General features: G+C 50.6%; 6 protein-coding genes across 6 annotated transcripts; 3 read left to right on the top strand and 3 right to left on the bottom strand.

The window, feature by feature from the left end:
* Positions 1 to 557: 557 nt before the first annotated feature.
* CORC01_06490 (aflatoxin B1 aldehyde reductase member 2) lies at positions 558 to 1,661 on the bottom strand (the record flags this gene model as incomplete). Its single annotated transcript, XM_022618131.1, has 3 exons — positions 558 to 863; positions 922 to 1,548; positions 1,611 to 1,661. The coding sequence occupies 3 exons, from the start codon at positions 1,659 to 1,661 to the stop codon at positions 558 to 560; spliced, it is 984 nt and encodes a 327-aa protein (XP_022475443.1).
* A 1,144-nt stretch (positions 1,662 to 2,805) lies between these two features.
* Positions 2,806 to 3,842, top strand: CORC01_06491 (Sodium:neurotransmitter symporter family protein; the record flags this gene model as incomplete). The annotated part of the gene is made up of 4 exons (XM_022618132.1): positions 2,806 to 2,915; positions 3,176 to 3,350; positions 3,414 to 3,518; positions 3,663 to 3,842. The coding sequence occupies 4 exons, from the start codon at positions 2,806 to 2,808 to the stop codon at positions 3,840 to 3,842; spliced, it is 570 nt and encodes a 189-aa protein (XP_022475444.1).
* A 639-nt stretch (positions 3,843 to 4,481) lies between these two features.
* Positions 4,482 to 5,059, top strand: CORC01_06492 (uncharacterized protein; the record flags this gene model as incomplete). Its single annotated transcript, XM_022618133.1, has 2 exons — positions 4,482 to 4,519; positions 4,570 to 5,059. The coding sequence occupies 2 exons, from the start codon at positions 4,482 to 4,484 to the stop codon at positions 5,057 to 5,059; spliced, it is 528 nt and encodes a 175-aa protein (XP_022475445.1).
* Positions 5,060 to 5,247: 188 nt separating this feature from the next.
* Positions 5,248 to 7,589, bottom strand: CORC01_06493 (fungal specific transcription factor domain-containing protein; the record flags this gene model as incomplete). Its single annotated transcript, XM_022618134.1, has 4 exons — positions 5,248 to 5,931; positions 5,986 to 6,501; positions 6,555 to 7,209; positions 7,486 to 7,589. The coding sequence occupies 4 exons, from the start codon at positions 7,587 to 7,589 to the stop codon at positions 5,248 to 5,250; spliced, it is 1,959 nt and encodes a 652-aa protein (XP_022475446.1).
* A 714-nt stretch (positions 7,590 to 8,303) lies between these two features.
* Positions 8,304 to 10,077, top strand: CORC01_06494 (major facilitator superfamily transporter; the record flags this gene model as incomplete). The annotated part of the gene is made up of 6 exons (XM_022618135.1): positions 8,304 to 8,837; positions 8,898 to 8,958; positions 9,015 to 9,259; positions 9,319 to 9,715; positions 9,781 to 9,912; positions 9,971 to 10,077. 6 exons carry the CDS (start codon positions 8,304 to 8,306, stop codon positions 10,075 to 10,077), a joined length of 1,476 nt encoding a protein of 491 aa, XP_022475447.1.
* A 575-nt stretch (positions 10,078 to 10,652) lies between these two features.
* CORC01_06495 (uncharacterized protein) lies at positions 10,653 to 10,967 on the bottom strand (the record flags this gene model as incomplete). The annotated part of the gene is made up of 2 exons (XM_022618136.1): positions 10,653 to 10,718; positions 10,779 to 10,967. 2 exons carry the CDS (start codon positions 10,965 to 10,967, stop codon positions 10,653 to 10,655), a joined length of 255 nt encoding a protein of 84 aa, XP_022475448.1.
* Between the last annotated feature and the right edge of the window lie 1,799 nt (positions 10,968 to 12,766).

A 12,766-nucleotide genomic window follows, 5' to 3' on the forward strand; every position in this document is an offset into this window, starting at 1 on the left:
TGACACCCGTCGGTCATGATGAGATCTCATCAGATGAAATTGCTTGGCGCAAGGCGGTTTTGTGCTTAAACCTGTATTTGACTGCCCATTTTCCATACTCCTCCATGTGATTGAGTGATGGATGGCGGCAAGCTACAAGCAAGAATCCCTCCAAGAAGTCCATGTCGGGAGAGCCACAGAGCAATCAATTGTTTCGTAAATGATTGAGTTACCGTATTGCGGGGCATCGATCGTGCGTGGATCACACAAGTCGCTTGAGAGTGAACCTGTTTCTTTAAGCGGACTGAGCTTCTCTCATCGGGATGAACTATCGCGGTGATTTCCATGTTGCAGGATGTGAAGATTTCAAGAAAAGACCTTCTGCTAATATGAAACTGCCCCGAGAAACAGCTATGGCTATCAATCTTGAGATTATAAAAGAACATGTGCTCACAGAACACAGATCCTGCCGATGTTTCTCAGCGATGAAGTTGGTGCTTCAACGCATGCATGTCAGGATTACCGAGGTTTACTCCTAGCCTATAGAGCCTAGCTTTTGAGCCTAGTCCAGATGAGATCTACATGTGGTATGGAATCTTATCGACAATCTGCTCGTACAAGGCTTCAACAGCAGACACAACATCTTCAGGAAGCGGTCCCTGTTCAATCATGTCGATGCTAGCCTCTAGTTGCTCCGGACTCGAGGCGCCAATGATTATTGAATCCTCATGCTCCTTTCTGAGGATGCTGTGATATGCCGTCCACCGAAGCGCCGCCGCGTGGCCGTCAATTCCATGCTTAGACGCAACTTCAAGCGCCTTCTCCGTCGCTGTCATGATCGACTCCTTGACGTAGAACTTTGAGTATATCCTGCCCACGGGAATCTGTAAATCATTAAGTTAGCCTCTCACCTCCTACTTGATACGAGGTAGATGGTCTCACCGATGTATCATACCGCCCACCAGCTCTGACCTTCTTGTGATTCCCGGCAAAGAACCCCGCCGCCGCGGGACTGAACCCATAAAAGGCAATGCCATTCTTGCGCAAGACCGGAAACAGGTCTTTCTCACCTCCTCGCACGAGTGGATTGTAGTGACCCTGGTAGACACTAGGCTTGACGAGGCCCCGTTCCTCGCATATATCGACAAATCGCTGGACCTCGGCGGCGTTGTAATTGGAAATGCCCCATTTTCTAATCTTGCCCTGCACGACCGCTTCGTTCATAGCCTCGCACGCCTCTTCAAACGGCGTCGTTCGGTCCGGCACGTGCAGGTACTCGACATTGATTTGTTTGATTTTCAACGCCTTCAGCGACTCGTCAATCTCGTTCAAGATCTTCTCCTTGGTGTGACATCCCGGCGTTCCAGACGTGACCTTGGTGTCGATGGCGAACCTCTCTCCCGCGCTGACGGCGCCGAGCCTGGGTTCCGAGGTTGTGGGCGCCTGGGGCGAGTACATGCGCGAGGTGTCGAGCTGGCTGTATCCGCGTCGGTTAAAAACGTCGAGGAACGCGTTCACTTCGTCAGGGGTATTATAGCGCGCCATGGGGTCAGCGGACGTGTCTCCGACCTGCGAACATTAGCTTTGCGGTGATGAATGTGCAGCTTCTTCGCGCCGATGGGTAAACTTACGTTTGCGACACCTAGCACCAGGTTGACGGACGATTTGGTGGCGGACGACATTGTAAAGGTTGATGGCTTGGTGAGGGGAGACTGCCTACGAGATGGTAAGTTTTCTTTTCTTTTTGTGGAAGAGAGCTTGAAGATCATTAAGTATGTAGCTTGGGGTTTAAGAGGAGCCGCAGTCTACCATTTATGGTTTCAAAATCTGAATGCTTTACTTTGGTCAGATGCCTCGGACTTCGGTGCCAAGAGCTGTTTCTACTTGATCGGGCCGCTGAAACTATTAGCTAATGACTAACAGAGACATCAATTCGTCAGCATAACTACATATGCTTGTTCCTCTGGTCTCATGTGAAGAGGTGCTGTTTGGGCAATAAGCTCTACGACGCTTTGATGAGTTGCGCTGAACTTTGAGATGACCGGGGTTTCAATGCCGTGTCGCGATTGAAGTGACCTATTCACCGTACCTTACTAATCACAATCAACCAAGCCGCCTGATTATTGTGCAAAGCCTCACGGAATTGAGTGACTTTGAGTTACGTTGAAATCCAACCAAGCAATGATGGCTACCTGTAGAAGCTTTCTGGAGTAGAAGAAGTTCAACAAACAGTCCATGTGGAGATGAAGAGAATAGACGTATGTAGAGCATGATCTTTGGTATCGCCGACCGATATTGTCTTCTTCATCATGTTGTACCAATTTGTAATTCATTTCAAACGTTTATACTACTATCACGTTGCGCAAGCAAAGGGGTTCTCAGTTACTAAAGTGCCTTCCTTATTCCCATGCTAGCATTTAAGATGCGAATAATCACACCTTTTCTGATAAATGATGTTCTTATATTGGAAAATAAAACCAAGGGACTTGGCTGGCATGATTTTGCGCCCCGACATCCCGGGCATGTTGACCCTCGACCACAGCTCTGTGCCGGCGCGCTTGCTTGATAGCCCTTCAACTGAGACTATGTTTTCTGCATCTCAATCTAAGTATGCTTACAGGGTCTTCCGCCGACCTATGAATTGAATTCATGGCTGGCCGTTCGATTTCTTAACCGGGACTTGAAGGTTGCATCATGAAATAGTACAAGAACCTTGTATGTGGTGATGGCCTGGAGGTTTTTTTCAACTCCTCCCTCATTATCTTGCCCAAGCTTGGAGTAATCACCGCATTCATTGTCAACGTCGGCAAGAAACTCTACAATCTTATGACGCAAAGCGCCGATGAAGCCGAAGACAGCCGCGACGTTTGGGATTCCCGCATATCTTTCATTTTTGCCGCGACGGGGGGTGCCGTCGGCCTCGGTAACGTCTTGCGGTTCCCTTAATCGTATTCAATGATCACGATCTCCAATTCTTTATCCCACACCTCATTTCTCTCTGTAACCTGGCCTTACTGACATTGCTTCTCGAAAATATCATCGGTCAAGCATACAGGGGAGATAGCGTCATTGCCTGGCACCACGCCAATAATCCTGCCAAGGGTGCCGGATTTCACTGCGGTGTTGTTGATTAGTGCGGCCTCCTTTCTTGGTGCTTGCACAACATATTTCATCAAATCGGAGGCACCGTCATCAGCCTTTTTGTCGCCCACTCGGTGTCCTCAGAAGATGGTGCCGGTGTTGGTTGCTGGATGTCCATCTTCGGCATCGTCTCTTCGGTGCTGCTTTCGTCCGACCCTACAACCTACAGCCCCGAGTTCTTTTTCGAAAACACAATAATGAGACGTTTTTGGTATCTAACGTCTTGCTCGGTTTGTAGTCGTGGGCAGCCTCTTGATCATGATGCCGGTTCGCTTGTTTACTGATTGTCCCAGGGCAATCAACTTACCCCAGACCTGAATGCCACGATATCTATCGGCGGCCAATGGAACATTCCAGCTGCCTGGGGATTCGTTCTCAACTATTACGCGGCGCCGACAGTGAGCAATCATCTAGTCCCTTTCCTATCCAAACTTTTTTTATGCCAAGAATCCCATGGACCCGCCTCACATTGCTGGTTTTATATTTATGCACCCAGCCTCAGTCTTGTCAGCTCCCTTGTTGGACTGATCACGCTCCGCTAGTTCAACATCGTTGTTCCCGAACACGAGAGACTCAGGGTCGTTTACCCCATCATGGGTGGTATAATCTTCTCGAGGGCCAATGCAGAAGTGACGTTGGACATCGATGGGGTACTGCAGAATGCTGGAGACTCTACTGTCGAGGCTCAAGAAGTCGGCGGCGAAGGAAACCTGACGCCATAGAGAAGCTTGTCCCAAGAAAAGATGACCGACAAGCGACAGCAAGACGTATTTTTGGGCATCAGGTATATTTCCATTGACGACAATTGACTTTCTCCGTCATAATTCGCGCGGGCACGAGCCACTCTATTTGTGCCCCTATAGGAAGGTGATGAAGACAACGAACGATTCGCGGGCTGGCAGTCCTTGGCATCAGCACCCTGAATATCAACCTGTACTTCTGAAACGTAAGGAGGTAGCGCTTTGAAAGACTAAGTTTCGGTTGGTGTGACTGTTGCTTTTGGCGGAACGGCTGCGGTGAGACTACGTGTTTTTCCCTTGACGGGTGCTGCAATAGAACAGAATCAAAGAGGTTGGTGGCCAGTCGATACGGGCTCTCCGCAAAAGCATCCCTGCAAGCCAAGACCCCAATGCCGAAAAAGGATGGTGGTTTGTACACCGACGAATTCGAACGAATGACGGTCGTGTTGTCAGGAGGAGTTGATCGCCGCTGGTGTTACCAGCTCGTGACTTGAAAAGAGCTCAGCTGCGCTGTGCTGGCTGTGGAACTGGTTTCTTCTCCCATTCCTTCAAGCTTTATTCCGTGAAATCCTCAAACTACGCTTTGTCCATTCCTCGCCCGTCAAGTTGAGTAGCATCAAAATGAAGCTAGTCAGCCAAGCAGCAAAGCTCTTGTTTATGTATGGATCTGTCAATATTGGCTACAGGAACCCATCGCTAACATTAGTAGCGCGGCGCCGATTGCTGCCCAAACCACTTCAGAAACGTTTCTCTACTCGATTCTGCCAACCGATGTATTAACTCCGCTTCCTACCCCGGCACAGAGCGGCTGTCCCACCGTAACAGAGCTTTCCTTGTGTCCCAGCTGCGCCGGCGAAGCACCGCAATGCCTCGAGGTGGCGACTCTGACGCAGTCATGTGGCTGCCCTACCTCGGTGACGACGGAGAGCTTTACATTTGGCTGCGAGAAGGGGACCTGCCCTCGGGTGGGCTGCAGCACCAGCTACACCATCATCTCTGGCGAAGAGGCATGCACTGGTAGCGCAGGCGTTTCTGCCACGGCCGCGACGACCGCGTCGGTGACTGCAACAACTCAGGCCACTACGGCGGCAACGGGCTCTCAAGCCGGCACAGCATCGGTTCCATCGGGCTCTTCGACATCTGCTAGTGCGACGCCGAATGCGGCGGGAAGATTGGCTGTGCCATTCAAGTTTTGGTAAAACGCAGTTGTCGGCAGCAAATCCTACATAGGATGTTTGACTATCGAGACTAAGTAGCCATGGAAGTAGTCTTTTGGTAGAAAGAGGCTTGAAATAATCCCAAAATTGCTGTTCGTCCCATAATTGCGACATAATCTTTGAATTTCAGTTCGACGCGCTTGAAATCAGATCGTTGCAGAGCACAGGGTTCAACTTGCTGCCCACGCATCAGGCGTCCATGACTCCGGACTAAAGTCTGGCCAGTAAAGTCCCTGAGCGCCATCATTATAGATTGACGCGTCTATAAACTGCAAATCAAGCAGTGGCTGTGCCAGGAGTTCCTGTAACGACGGTTCGTTGAGCGCCATTCCGGCAGTCGTATTTTGCGCCGCAAAAGGCTGGTTGAGGTTGACTGCGTCCGTGAAAGTGGTCGACGCATCATTTAACATAGCAGTTGAGTATTCCGCTACAACGAAATCACCACGACGTACGTGAGCCGCGGCCATTGTGGCCTTCATAGCGTCGATGTGATGACAGAACTCCTCGGCTGCGTAATTGCCATTGTCTTTCAGCTGGGACAGGAACTGGGCTGCTTCTTCAAATTGTTCCCTGTCGTTGTGACTCTCTTTCCCGCTCAGGAGGCTGGATGCCGCCAGGATGGTGGCGGCCGAGAAGAGGTACTGGGTGTAAAAGTAGTCAAATGTTGCAAAGGAACCATCAATCCAGCATTCTGTTAGTAGTCGACACGTGTGACGAGCGCAGCGTATGCAAGTTTCTGCGAGAGTCATGGCGGTTGCAGGGACTCGAGGTACTGGCGTCTCTGGTGTTCCCCAAGATGCTACATGCGTTCGCAGCACGTGGAGTAGGATTGGACGGGTGGTGCTAATAGCGCACTAACAGTGAAGTCAGCCGTGTGATACGTTGTCTGCAAATCATGACATAATTACCTGATTGAAGTTAAGATGCAGTGAGATTGGCTTTGGCATCCGTTCCGACGTAGGCTTCGAGTCAATGTGAAGCTGCGGAGGGAGCTCTGAAGACCACCCACGGAGATCCTTCAAAGCCTCTTGGACTCTATGTGATAATGAGGTGTCTTGGGCTCTTCTTCGATAGATGGAAGGCACAACCTTGCCGAGTACACTGGCGAGCTTTACGCTGGCAACAAAGTAAGATGCATCGGCAAAGTCATCCGCTAACCTCTCGTCGACAACTGGATCTGATGGCAAGTCCACCTCAATATCGATGTCCTGGACAGCGACGGGATGGCTCAGCTTGGCTGCCCACATCCTGTCAAAAATGTAAGCTGTCCACCATACTCTGACTCTGTGTTCTCGGGCGGCTGCGTCTCTGAGTTGCGACTCAGGAACGTTGAGATGCAGGCCCATGACGACGGCAAGTCTGGTTGCGGAGCCGGCAAAGGTGTAGGCAGTATGTCGTCGGTTGAGTGCAAGAGAGTAGAAAGACTGTTCAACTTTAGAACTGATTGGAAAATAACTAGGCGAAAGAGCAATCTCACCAGCAACAATCTCAACTCAACAACATCGATTCTCGGTCGTTCGCTAACGATGCGGAGGATACGAGTTGCCCGTGCAAAGTAGCCCATGCCAGGAAAGTGCTTTTCTGATGTAGCCGAGCGGGTTGAATACATGGCGCCAATGGCAAACATTGCCCACAGCTTGCTCTTGAGAAGAGAGTCGCTTTCAGCCGGGTTCTGAAGTGTCTGCTCCAAAGCATCAAGAATCGAACTTTTCCGGATGATGTGATAACAACGGCTGACATATCTCAAGGCAACGCCGACGAGAAAACGTGCCCTCGCTGGGCTTGGCCAGGGGCAATCCGTATCAGAAAGTGCAAGCAGCTTCTCGTCTGTTGCGTAGTTCACGCGCGGGATGTGACTGTGCTCAACCGTCGATATTGCCTGGCGGAACCGGGTAGCGAATGCGGCGTCTGATGCCTCACCGATGAGAATCGGCGTGTGCGGTATGTTCATGTCGAAGAACCATGGCCGATCATCAAGCGATGGCGGCGGGATGGCAATTGCGTTGTCTGTTGTCTCTTTTACCGAAGCAACGGCTGCCAGATCTGGGAGGATGTTCTCTGCTCGAGCCTGAGTGACAACGCTGTTATTGCTCTTGAGCCGTTGATTCTCGGCTATGAGGTCATCGATATAGCTTTTGGGCAAGCAGTTCAGTTACAATCGTCTTTTGCAACCTGAGAATATTTGGGATCCAGCATTGACGTACCGTTGGCTAACCTTGACGATGCGATTCCTTCGAGGGTATGTGCATTCTGCACCCTTGCTCGCTTGGCGACAATTCTCGCATGGCTGGCCACCCGAACATCTCACTTTGCGAGAATGACACCTACGACATCTTATGGGGCGAAAAAGCCGATGTCAGCCACCAGAAAACTCTCCCAGCGTTACGGTTGTGACAAGAGACACTCACGCGGTAGGTTTGGTCTTTGGTCGAGATGAAGCCGATGAGGATAACGGGGCGGACCTTAAAGCAACCCTGTCGTCCGCACTGGACGCATCGTCTTCTGATACCATGGTTGTCTATCGGTATGCCGGATTGGGATAATGCCCTCGTGAGGTCCGCTCAAACGTTTCGGGAAAATGAGCCAGGACACCGACGGGGGTTCGATAGATATTTGAAGACACCGCAGGTCTTCCAAAGCTCCTGTAACTTGTGACGTATTCTTACGATAACCTCCACTACGTTAGAGTCATCAGCATTGGTTAGGAAAAGGTTTCTTTGTTGCCACGGGCAGACATTTGGGGGTGAGAAGTTCCAGCCGGACCGAGATAGTTCGGCATAAATCGCGCATTATGCCGACAAAAGACTGTGATTTCCCCACATTATCGGCAAGATGAGGGATTTGGCCGAACTTTTCGTCACGATCTTACCCCACAAACTATTCTGGGGCTAAACCAGTTTTCCAAGTCGGCTTCATGCCATGTTGCCGACTACTCTGACCAAGCAATCCACCACCAGCGCCGTATATCAGACGTGTTTCCGTCACAAGCCCGGCCCGGCCTCGATCACGTCGCCATGCAAGTCCCACTTAACGAAACATTTGAGTCAGAGGATGGATGGTGGAAAAATGAAGGAAAATTCGCCTGCCGAAGGCGTGTCTCCGACCTACGGAGAGATTGCAGGACTATATACACCTGGAAGACTCCCCGAGGCCGTCTGATTATTTTGACGATGCTTCAGCATAGACATCAGCTTAATTTCCTTTCTTTAATGAGAGTTCACGTGCCATGGGTTCTCCAAATGCCGAAAAGCCGGACGGCATGACCGCCGCTGTCAAGATCCCCCGGCTGAGCACCGATCCGCTCACCGGCCCCATCCCGGCCGCCGCCGCCGCCGCCCCTCTTCGGCCCCCCGCCGCAGCAGACGACGAGGTGATGGAGATGCCAACGTGGAAGAAATGGGTTACACTTGCAGTCGTTTGCTGGATGGCCTTGCCCGTCGCCTTCTCCGGTAGCTCCATCTTGACGGCGACGGCCGATGTTGCTGCCGACTTCGGCGTCTCTACGCATGCCATTACCACGGCGAATGCTGGTGTGTTCATCGCCATGGCCATGTCAGCCTTGATATGGCTGCCGACTAGTAATATCCTCGGACGTAGAACAACATTCCTCGTCGCCAACTGCCTGTTGACCCTTTGTTCGATCGGCTCGGCACTCTCTAATAACTTTGCCTGCTTTACGGCGATTTGGGTCATTGGAGGAACGACGGGCCCCTTCTTTCTAGTTGCTGGGCAGACTATCTTGGCGGATTTGTTTGAGCCTGTAAGCCAAGATACCAGGCCCTTTTGCAAACTTGTTTGTTGAGTCTAACAGCTTCGGTAGACAACTCGCGGAACTGCAGTGGGTTGTTTCTTAGGAAGCTGCGTGGCGGCAAACGCAATTGGTGAGCTACTTGACCATAATGATGTCAACAACTCTTTGAACTAACAATACTTCCAGCGCCATTAACGGGAGCTGTTATTGTGACCTTTACCAGTTGGCGGGTCGTCTATGGTGTCCAAGCTGGCATGACCTTCCTCGGCCTCATCGTGGGCTTCTTCTTCGTCCCAAAAGCTAGTCAATTGGCGCATCTCAAGATTGCCGTGGCAGAAAGAGCGCCTATCCGATCTTTAAGTGACTTGGCCCACGCATTCAATCCAATGGGTGTTCTCCGCCAGTTCAAGTATCCCAATATTGTCGCAGCCGTGAGTGACCCATACCACGGTAGCTGGTCCCCAATCTCTCGTATTGACACACCTCATAGAACTTTGCTTGCGGACTTTTAGGTTTCAACCAATACGGCCTTCTGAGTTCCATACGGCGGGTCATCAATCCTCGTTTTGGTCTCACTACACCTCTCATCAGTGGCATCTTTTACCTTGCTCCCGGAGCAGGCTTTCTGATGGGGAGCACTATCGGGGGCAGAGTCTCGGACCACACCGTTAAGCGATACATCCGAAAGCGTAATGGTCTTCGCCTACCTCAGGACAGGCTCAAGAGCAGCTTACCGGCAATCTTCATCGTTTTGCCTGCCGGCACTTTGATATATGGATGGAGCGTTCAAAAGCAAGTTGGAGGAATCGCTTTGCCAATCATCAGTTGCTTCTTTGAGGGACTCGGCCTCATGTGGTCTTTTAGTGGTTTGAACACATATTCTGCCGGTGAGTTTCATTTCCTGCCTTTGCATTTTACTTCCTCTTAGCAGGACTGACTTTCTGTTCATCAGAGGCAATGCCCGAACGCAGAACAGCTGTCATCAGCAGTAAATACATCGTTCAGTACAGTTTCGGAGCTGGCAGTGTTGGCGGTCTCGTGCCAATGATTGACGCCATTGGAGTCGGTTGGTCTTTCACAATCAGTAAGTCGCCCAAGGTACTTCTTTCCTTTGAGTTTGCCGCTTGCTAATTTTATTCCAGCCGCGTTTTCCGCTCTCCTGGCCGGCATTTTGGTCTTGTGTGTTTCAAAATTTGCATCGAGGGCGCAGGATTGGGCAGAAAAAAGTAACAGTGATGACTCGGATTAAACTCATGCCGAGCTTTACGTTTGCTGGCTGTGAAATAGATCTGCATTACATATGGCGTTCATTGGGTATATCACGGGATATCTTTCTTGCATCTTACTACTTGATACAGTCACTTATTCAGAGCTGCGGACATGAAGACACATTGTAAATAAAGTTAAATAGGATAAGACTAGAGTAAAGATTACGCATACGACAAAGCGATGGGATGATTTTGAGAAAATTGTGCTTGACCTACTTTGAGTGCTTGACGGCGTTGCATGATAAGTATCCAGCCTGGCTTTCAAAGTAAGCATCAAAGGATCAAAGACATCATCATCGACGATTATATAAGTAGAGGAAAGCGGCTGTCTTCTCCAGTCTTTGCCACGAAAGATGCGTCTCATCAAGTCTCTTCCCCTGATTCTCCTTGCTGGGCTCTCCAGGGGTTTTCGAGGATGTTTCAAGTCGCGTCCGCGTACAGGATACGCTGGTGACAACGAAGTTATGAATGGCCCTTGGCACGTTGTATTTATTCATTAATGGACTTACTAGCGCACAATCCTCTAACAAAAATAGTACCAATAATGACCATTGTATTATTCGCAAAGACACTCGCAGTTGGGACTCGTACAAGTCCAGCATTGTTTTCCTTGTCGTAGACACTATCACACAAACGTATCAGCAACTGCCCAACGCCTCGAGGCGTTGTTTATTGTAAATACCTCGGCAGCGCATCCGCCATCAAAGCCTCCACACCACGACATGAAGTCGCATCCGAATCGTAGGTTGTATTCGAAATCCGACATGGATCCCTGCGGAGGGGGCCAGGTGAAGGGAACAGGAGCGGTAACATCAGCGACAGTGACGTTACAAGCCATGGCCACGGCCCAGAAGAAACGTTGGGACAGCATTCCGCCTCGTAGTCGAACAAAGCACGTAGAACGATTTTGATAAGTCTTTTAACGTGTTGAATTAACATGCCACAAGCTCTGTGGTGTGTGTGGTAATCTTATAAGGTAGGTTGTCGAAGGCCATGGTTAGTGATGGGTCTACAATGGGACATTTCACACAGCCGGTAATTCATGAGTCCGCCAAGTGGGCTTGTCGGCGAAGCAAGGAGGCGATGAGCTGCCGATGCCTAGAATGCCCACCGACGATGTGGAGATCTGTGGTGCAAGTTGCAACTTACATTACTCATACTCACAAGTGGAAAAAGTATCGTGATCTTCAGAATTGACGGGCCATGATTACTGGTCTTGGCGATTACAGTCGCAGCTAAGACGGTCACTATGAAGAAGCTTTTTGCCATCTGTGCTTCCACGTCAAGCACTGGATGAGCGACCTATGTCGCGCTTGCAAGTATTGATGACAGGGTCGTCTCAATGCACTCAATCGAAGTTTCCCGTATGACGTGACTTTGGCCTACCTTGGTCAACCGAAACCGTCAAATGTGCCAAAGATTGAGTTTGTGAGCTTGTGGGTGTGAGAGAGAAGCTTAACTCTACCAGCGAGCGAATAAGAAATACACAACAATCCTCCGGTGCAGCCGCGAATTGCCTCGCTTCGCCTCAAGAGATTGGGTGGCGAGGTAATGTTTTTGGTCGACTTGCTGGCGGTGCCTAAAGATGGAGTGTATACCCAATCGGTCAATAGAAAATGAATCTCACATGGCACCCATTGGCCCCGGCATTTCTGGAGCATCCGATAAGAAATGTTCCCAGGCCATGCATTGTGGTAAAAACGGCGGTCCAGCTAATGCAGGGTCGTGACGGAGACGACTGAATGATGTCAGCAAGCCTGATCTCGGATGGATCATTAAGGCTTTCTGTCTGGGTCGGGGGTGGCGACCGGGGTCTCGCTTGGAGGTTCCTAAAGGCGTGTTGGAAAAGTCGGGATGAAATTCACACTTGATCGCCGTGTCGGTGGAGATCCGACGCCGATGACACGGAAGACCCTGCGGGGCATCGCCGGATTGTACTAAACTTAGCAGAGGGAGAAATGCAAACAAGGGGCCTTTCTCGGCGCGGGTTGAGACGAGGCGAAGAATGGTCACGGGGGTTGCCTTGGTATGACAACCAGGATGTGCCGGTCCGAAGGCGGGGATTTGCGAGCTGACAGCGGTAGATCAGAGAGGTTGAGATGACGGGTGACTGATGAAGGGTGACTGATGATGGGTGAGGTGGTTGAGAGAGTAATGTGATGAACTGGAGATGAGTGAATGAAATAAATGATGCTGCGGGTTGGTGATTGAGTGAGAGGAGAGCCGTCTAAGGTACCTTAGGCATCACAGACTCTCAGTGAGCCCCAGGAGTTAAGGGTCCGGCAATGGGACTCAATCCGGCAACGGCGTAATATGTCTTGCTTGCGTTTTTGGACCTGCCGCCACTGGTTGGTGCAACTGTCTCAGCCCAGGAGAAAGGAGCGCCAGTGACGTAGTGTAGAGGCGGAGATTTTCCTGAGTAAGTCGCACCCACGCACCCACGGCACCTCACCTGGGGCGGTCTGAGAGTGAGTACAATGTAGAAGCTCATCACGTGGCGTTATTGTAGGGGCTTGGGAGAAGCATAGAACAGCGGGATTGATTAGGTAATTGCCGCCATCCGGCGCCTCACTTATCGCAGTCTCACTCTGGCAGTCCTAAGGTAAGTACGGAGTACGGATACTTCGTACAGAGATGCCGGTCTCAGAAGGGAAAAAGAAGTTTTAAAAA

The sequence above is a fragment of the Colletotrichum orchidophilum genome, assembly GCF_001831195.1.
Source record: "Colletotrichum orchidophilum strain IMI 309357 chromosome Unknown Scaffold_48.1, whole genome shotgun sequence".
Taxonomy (NCBI): domain Eukaryota; kingdom Fungi; phylum Ascomycota; class Sordariomycetes; order Glomerellales; family Glomerellaceae; genus Colletotrichum; species Colletotrichum orchidophilum.